This window comes from Phalaenopsis equestris, unplaced genomic scaffold (assembly GCF_001263595.1).
Source record: "Phalaenopsis equestris unplaced genomic scaffold, ASM126359v1 Scaffold200943, whole genome shotgun sequence".
Lineage (NCBI taxonomy): Eukaryota > Viridiplantae > Streptophyta > Magnoliopsida > Asparagales > Orchidaceae > Phalaenopsis > Phalaenopsis equestris.
The window spans coordinates 100,032-108,592 of record NW_018220737.1 but is presented as its reverse complement, the minus strand read 5'-3'; the positions used below and the strand labels follow the sequence as shown (position 1 = coordinate 108,592).

At 33.4% G+C, this 8,561-nt stretch overlaps 1 protein-coding gene across 1 annotated transcript in view; it reads right to left on the bottom strand.

Moving 5' to 3' along the window:
• Window positions 1-3,194: 3,194 nt before the first annotated feature.
• Window positions 3,195-8,561, bottom strand: part of LOC110035953 (low affinity sulfate transporter 3-like) — a 42,403-nt gene continuing 37,036 nt past the window's right edge. Inside the window, exons 9-12 of the mRNA XM_020740291.1 lie at window positions 4,388-4,615; window positions 4,147-4,232; window positions 3,866-3,942; window positions 3,195-3,777 (exon numbers count right to left, since the gene is read on the bottom strand). Coding sequence (XP_020595950.1) covers window positions 3,628-3,777; window positions 3,866-3,942; window positions 4,147-4,232; window positions 4,388-4,615 — 541 coding nt within the window. The 3' untranslated portion in view covers window positions 3,195-3,627. The remainder of the gene's footprint in view (window positions 3,778-3,865; window positions 3,943-4,146; window positions 4,233-4,387; window positions 4,616-8,561) is intronic.

The following is an 8,561-nucleotide window of genomic DNA, read 5'->3' as shown; positions in this document are numbered from 1 at the left end:
AGAGTGTATTAAACTGAAGCCATCATTCGAAAAAATCTTCGAGTATACTCTAAACTGAAGCATTATAAAAAATTCAGAGTATAGTAAACTGAAGCCCTCATTCTACAAAATTCCATGGATAAATAACAACCTAACACCATTACTCAATTCACATCATCATTTTACACACAATGAATGTTCTAGCCCAAAGCATGATATCATTATTTCATATATATGCAAATTCTTTAGCAATTCATTTGTGGAATAAGCAGCTCAATAAATATGCATGAGGTTCCACTCATCATGTTCATTAACAACATCAAAGGCAAGCCCCGAGTAATAAACAACCTCATAAACAATTTCGTAAGGAAAGGCAAATGATTTCATTATTTCATAAAAGCACATATTCTTTAGGACGCTGTATGTGCCATAAGTTTTTATACACTAGAAAATAACCAAGAAATTTGCATGAGATTCCACTCAGTAAGTTCATAAGGAAATCAAAAAAAGAGTACACTACTATGTAAGCAAGCCCAAGTAATAAAAACTTTAGGATTTCATGTGTCCTTCAAATTTTCGGCCAATAGAGAAAAACCCAATAACATTCTTGTTTGTGTGAACGATAAAGTACAGGAGAAACATGGAAATCAATTAAATTGCATGAGGTTTCACTAGCCAATTTCTCTTCCCTATCTAACATAAGAATGAAATAAAAATAATATTAATAATAATCGCGATCAGGGGAGAAGGAGATGGTAGCTAGTCTTGCTCCATCATCAGAAACAAAAGACAACTGAAACGAAAAGAAATATTACCTATGGAGAAGTCCACAACACTCTGTCTCGAGAGAGAACAAAGGAGGCAAAGCACTAGGGCACGAGGAAGAAAGGTGGTCAAGGCATCGAAAGATAATGCGAGGGGTACTAATGCTAATTTGTATTTGCGAACTGCTGGACGAACCTCGCTAGCAGCGTTCAAACTCGTGTTCATTTGCGAAATGGTATTCCAGGCCAATACGATGGAAGCGGACGAGCCAAATGCCATAAAATCGTGTTTTGGTTAAAAAATTGGTTCAAAAAACCAAAACAAACGGGGGGTTAATATTTAAATTTTGCACTTGTCTATTTATCTAGCTAACCTTCTAACTCATAAGAAAGTACTCATGTCATTGCTTCAAAAGTAGGAAAAGACATGTTTAAGCTGAGAGGGGATTAAATTTTGAATCAACCACTTTATATTTTAGTATTTAATTTTTATTGTAAGAAATGAAGAATAATATGGCAATGTATTTGACATAGATTTATTATTACAAACAAAAACATTAATGTGAATTGGAAGCTAAACAGTTGAATAAACGAATTAATTTGGGATACATCCATGCAAATTTAGTGTATCACTTTCTAAGATTTTATGAGTTAACAAATTTTGTGGTATGCATATTGAAGTCATTTAGGAGATTTTTTTTTATCTTTCACTTTATTCTGATAGTTCGAGTTCTAATATAAATTTTAGTAGTATATTCAATTAGTAGAATCATACTCACCACTTCTATATGTTATGTTTGACCAAAGGGCTTGTCGTGAGGTATGAAAAGCATAAGGAATTACAGGTTTCACCTGTAGATGATTGATAGTTTGCTTTATCATTTTTCATATAGGAGGGGAAGTCAGTAATTAGGGAAAAATGCACCCATTATAGATCCCTTAGTGACTTCTGAACATCACTGTTAGAATTCATACTATGCTCTTCATAATCAAGTTACCAAACCAAAATCAAGTTGCAAGTTAACTTAGAAAAGTTTGACCATCAAGATATTTCAAATTGTTTCATTCATTTTAAACCTGACATCACTAAGAACACCCAATAGATTACACCTAAAAAATTTTCATGAAGAAGATTCCCCTTATCATATTCTAAAGCCTCATGTTTTTCATTTATAATACATGTGAATGTAATTGTTATGCATATAATCTTGTATATATTTGCATCCTCCAAAACATAAAGTCAAATTCATTTGTTTTGGTGGTTCTTAGCATTAATTTTTTTCTCTAGTAATTGCTTATAATAAGAATTAAAGTCTCTAATGCCAACTATTTTTAGATATATAAAAGTACATAACCTATGAAAACATAGAGAGTAAAATGAAAAACAAAGCAATGTATAAAACACATTAGAATTTAATACATGCTCCCCTAATTAACACGTAATTTGTTTTTTGTTGTTATAAATTTCATTATGATTTGAATGTGAAAAATACTAATAAAATATGATTTTTTTCTTGTACAATAAGAGACGCCCTTTTCTTTTTATTAGAAAAAAATGTAGAGCAAAATAAAAATACTATAAAGTATAGAACGCACTTAATGAATTTATATATATCTATCTATATATATGATACATTACACCCTTTAATTAAGCTTGTACAGCACATGTTCCTTATAAATTTAGAATCAGGTTCAACAAATTTAAAAACTCAATATCATATTTGTATCTAATTTTTCATTGCCTATCACCATTTGTTGCTTCATAATAACAGAAGAAAAATATGTCACAAAATCACAGGTAAATAGAGAAAATGAAGAGAGGGGGAGGGGGTGCAGATTTTGGCCATACTAGAGAGAAGCACTCATAGCATATATAAAAAATAAAGACTAATTCTTTAGTAAGGGAAAAAAAGGTAATTGATGTAAAATAAAAAATATATGAAAAGGACTCTTTTATTTACTCCTATGTTGTAACATAGTAGAATATTAGATTTTTTAGCGAAGGTGGATGTAGTAAGAACTCCTTTAAGTATCCAAATTTATATATTTTGCTTTTGATATCTTTTTATATTTGTTCTTTTGTCTTCATGTGATCTCATTTTCTAAACTTTATTATTGTCCTACAAATAGCTTTCTTTAGAAAAATAATATAGAATGGATACTAAATGAGACAAAAATTATAACAGGATGCACTTTCAAGACTTATATTTTTTCTTAGAAAAATAATATAGAATGGAGGTGACATAATCATTATATGGTTTCAAGTTTACGAAAAAAAAAATTTGTGGTAGTTATAATGTTGTTGAGAATTTTTAATGGTGTGGGAGTGAATATTATCACACCTTTGTTATAATGCAACTATATTGGAATTTCATGGCATGTGCTCTTTTTGGCGAGAAATTATTACATTCGGATATGCTGCATCTGGATTAGGTGTGGATGGTAGTATTTTAAATATTATTGGTAGTATTGTGGCGGTATTATAGTACAATAACACCTAAAATGCTATGAGGCATACCTACGACATTCTGATGTAATAAACGCTCCTTTTTGAGAGAGCCAAATCTAAATATTTTGGTACATAATCATTATATGGTTTCAAGTTCACGAAAAAATAAAACACCAAACATGCAAACTACAGTGAAGCTTCATATATGAAATCGAAGGATAATGATTCAAAAGACATACAAACATAGTAGTCCCAAAAGCAGTGCACACAGCCTTTATTACAAAATTAGTAGTAATCTGGTTTTGCTGAATGGAAACAGTAATGCGTCACTTTCCATAATTTTCTCAATAAACTTTCCATGCACCATAGGAATCTGTATGTAAGATGGGATTAGAAAAAAGAGCATTGGAATTTGGAAAGTGGGCAGAACTCTAATCAAGCGCTATAATTATCTTCCTTGTAGCTAAGACAAGCTTCCACAGCTTCAGCTACAGTAAGAAATATCCATGAAACTTCAATCTTCTCCACGAGCCTAGCCAGTTTCATTTTGTGAATCACTTGCCATCCAGGATTGACTATTGCCATCTATAACAAATTAAGATACAATTACTTATTGCTTAGTACAATCCGATTAGCATAAAATTTTAGCAATCTCTCAACTCATAAATCTCACCTGTATGCCAAGAGATTCAAGACTGTTATGTATTTCTTCCACTGCTCTGATCCCGGATGAATCAATATTCATGACATCTGTAACAAGTTCAAGTCATCGGTAAAGGAGCGATGATGGAATATGAAATACTAATACTGTGTTTATAGTTCTTACTTGACATCTCAATGACTACAAATTTGATTTTTTCTTCATTGTTGTCTGACATCTGTAACAAGTTCAAGTCATCGGTAAAGGAGAGATGATGGAATATGAAATACTAATACTTTGTTTATAGTTCTTACTTGACATCTCAATAACTACGTATTTGATTTTTTCTTCATTGTTGTCTTTGTGTAGTTTCTCATCTTCCATCACATAGCTTCCGATTCTGTTACATAAATAGTTATGGTTTATTTTAGGCATAAAATTTATATGTTTTTGTACCTCGCTTTGCTTCCATCCTTCTAATGTGTTGCTGTATGTAACGTTTGTTGTACCTCGCTTTGCTTCCATCCTTCTAATGTGTTGATGTATGTAACGTACCTTTCTTTGGTGAAATTAGCATTCAGGAAGCAAAGGAAGGATGTGCCAATATGAAATATCAGAAGGCCTGGCACTAAGGAAGCAACCGGATATTGTCTTTTGTTGCAAAAGATATTTGAGCCTGGAATTCTTCCCAGGATTTCGATTCTCGGATGAATCGAACTCAACATGATCCTTGCAAATGATATGATTACCTGAAACATCAGCCCTCTAAGAGACTCACTTTGTCTAAATTTTATTTTATAGTAATATTTTTTTGCAAAATTTTAAAATATAAGAAATTTAAAATATTGCTTAATAATTTAAATTAAATTTTTAAAAATAAAATTGTGCTACATGAACATGATTTCTTTTTAGAAATCCGACAAACAATGCGCAACTACATTGAATTAATATTTTAAAAAAAAAAATTGGCATATATTAAAGCAGGAGGAGAATAGGGATTGCAGATAATTCTTTTCATTACCTTTCAGAATAGTACCAGATGAGTATATGTGTTGAGTGCTGAATATTCTACTAGTTGTAAGTACATATTACCTAATTACACCTAGGTAGTTATGAGAGATGCACTTCACCTTTTCCATGTCAGGTTGTGTAGTGGAACTTGCCGTTGTGATCCCTTCAAGATGATAGATCTCGGAAAGAACCTGAATCTTGGATCTAAAGTAATTGAACTTTGGTTTAGTAAGTGCTTTAGTGAAAATGTCACCTGTTTGGTCCTGGGTAGGAATATATTGAATCTATATTTGGAAGATGGTCCCAAATGAAATGATAGTCAATTTCGATATGTTTTATCTTTGCAAGATAGACCGGATTGTTGGCGTGTGTCATGGTCGATATATTATCGCAAAGTACCATTCTCAGTTGGGATCGAGGAACCCCGAGCTCCATTAGAAGATGACGAAGCCATATTATGTTTGCTATAGTTGAGGTTAAGACACATTATTCTGCTTCCGTTGATGATCTTACTACGGTTTGTTGTTTCTTCACTGTCCAAGAGATAGGAGTCTTTTCAAGTGTAGAACAGAACCCAGTAGTAGATTTGTGGTTCACCACATCACCAACCTAATCAGCATCTGAGAATGTTTGAAAAAGTTCTCCACGTGTGATGAGGATGCAATAGTCAAGTGTGCCTTGTAGATAGCGGACGAGGCATTTAAGTAATTGGAAGTGAGATATTATAGGTTTATGCATATGTTCGCATATTAATTTATCAAAAAAGAGAGATCCGATCTTGTAATTGTGAGGTATTGTAGAGCGCCCACAACCCTCCTGTATTTTGCAGGATTGTCCAAAAGTGATGTAGTGTTTGGTGTTTCAAGTTTCTTACTTGGAAGAGGGGTGGAGACTGGTTTACATCTCGTCATAGCCATCTCTAAAAGGATGTTGGCAAGGTAATGTTGACTCAGAAATATTGAGTGTGTTTTCCTTGAGACTTCAATACCCAAAAATTTATGTTTCTAACATAGTCGTTTCGTTTGGAAGTGATTGAACGGTATGAAGGTCAACTAGTGATTTGGTACTGATTGAACGGAATGCAGTTGATGAGGTAAATGACGGTAAGAAGTGCTTTAAGCCCGAATTTGAGTGAAAGTGACGCATCATGCAATAGGGTTCAGGTGGTCTCGATTAAGTGACGATATTTACATTCAACCAATTCATTTTTTTGGGGTGTATATGGGCAAGAAAATTAGTGAATAATTCCTTGTTGATGAAATGCTTATTTGAGTTTAGATTTGATGTATTCACTGTTGATATCAGATATGAAATTTTATGGTTGTATTGATTTAATTACTAAGCATTTAGAGGAATTGAAAACATATTTGTGATGGTTCGGTTTTATGTTTGAGGGGATATAGCCAACTATGAAATTTTATGGTTGTATTGATTTAATTACTAACCATTTTGAGGAATTGAAAACATATTTGTGATGGTTCAGTTTTATGTTTGAGGGGATATAGCCAACAAAATTTAGAGTAGTAATCAATAAAAATCACATAATAATGAAAACCTTGATTTGATAATATTAGGGATGGACCCCATACATCTGAGTGTATATGTTGTAAAGGTATATACATGGTGGAGGAACTTGATGGGAAAGGTTGTTTATGAATCTTGCTAAATTAGCAACTATTACATAAAGAAAAATGATAATTGATTCCAAGTGTCGGTTGAGACTTGGAGACATGATGTAGGGTGTCTGGATGAGGATGTCCAAGCCTTTTGTGTCATAATGTAGATGTTTGTATGGAGGTAGACAAAGTTTGATGGGTACCAGAAGTAGGTTGATGTTAGTGTGAGGTCAGAATCATTTAAAGCCCCTTGGAGCTAGGGCCACGAAGTAGAAAAAATCACATTTACAAAAATAATAGCAATGTTACTATCCTCAATTAGTTTATAAATGAAGAGTAAATTATGGGAAAGGGATGGTACATGGCATATAGAAGAAAGGCAAATGGAGTGATTTAGTGTAGAAAGAATACCATTTATTGTGTGTTTCACCTCTATGGGTTGGTCATTTCCCACAAGAACTTTTTTAGATCCTTCAGTTAGTGTGGCTAGTTGCAGCTGATTGAGGTTTGTCGTAAGGTGAGTTGTTGCTCCAGAATCAAGAACCCATGACAATTCTGCTTCTAATTTCCTGTTGGTGGGTGTCTATTCGAGGTTCGAACGGTGCCAACAGTTCACAGTTGAATGGTCTAATTTATTACATATTTGGCAGACAACTGGAGAGAGGGTTGAAATGCGGCTTGATTTTGATCGTGTAGATGTAAGTGGCTTATTTCTTGCATGATCACGTGATGGGTTGTTTTGTCGTCCTCGGCAGGCATTCATTGCCATTTGCAGGTTAGCCGAGATCCCCAATTTGTGTTGATCGGGGGCTTTATTGATTTCCTCACTGCACAATATGACATAGAAGTTGTCAAGCTCAATATGTTGTAATTGTGTGTGAATAGGTCTCCTGAATGCTTGATAGTTCGATGGCAGTCCGTTCAACTTGTATATGATGATATCATCTCAATCTAGATGTCCTCCTGTTGCCAATATATTATCCACCAGAGTTTTGATGGCAAAAAGGTATTGAGTCATGGATTTTGTATTGATCGAAAGGTTGTGGAGCTCGTTTTTCAACTAAATAAGCCTCGATCTATTTGTTGGTTGGAGACGTTTAGCTAAGGTACTTCAAATTTCAATGATGCTGGATAGGTGGAGCATGTAAGGCAAAATTTCAGAACAAATAATGGAAAGCAATGTTGCGGTCAGGTTTTGACCAATGAGGATCCAACTTGAATATTGTTGATTGGATGTTAGGTTATCTTCACTAAAAGAGACAGATTTAGGCGGGCATGGAGTGCTTCCTTGTAAGAAACCCAGAAAACCATTTGCTGAAAAGGTATTAAGAACTTGTGCTCTTCATATATGATAGCTCTCAGCTGTGCTAGGGCTTTGATTGAATAGGGATCGCATATAATTCTTTTCATTACCTTTCAAATTAGTACAAGATGTGTATATTTGTTTAGTGTTGAATATTCTAGTAGTGTACATACATATTACCCCATATATAATTATAAGAGATGTGCACTTCACCTTTTCCTTATCAGGTTATGAAGTGAAACTTGCTTTGGGTGGTTTTGGTTGTGACGTACCACCGACTATTTAAACCGCCCTCCTCCCATCCCATTTTCTCACCTATTACTTCCTCCCTCTCCCTCTCCCACTTCCACTCTCGTTTCCACTCCCTTTTACCCTCTCCTCCCACCTCCACTTTTTTGCTACCTCCCTCTCACTCTCTCGCTAGTTCTCAATATATATGGAATGTAGGGACATCAAATTTTGAGTTTCTTAGAAGTTGGTAATTTTTGTGTCGGAAAAAATATTCTAGTTAAATTTTATTTTATAGTTTATAATTGCATTTTTCTTACTTATTGTGTAGTTTATGTACATTTTTTGTAGGTTAGCAAGTTATAGTTAAAAAATGTAAGAAAAAAAATACAATATACCTTTTATATTTTGGCCCTACTTTAGTTTAAGTCTCTCAATGTTCAAATCATCACTTACGTTTTTAACTTTATAAAGTTAATTAATTATAATTTTATATTTAGATATTTTTTAGAATATTTTTTTCTTTTGGTAATGATATTTGCTTTATTCCACCTCAACTTATATATATATA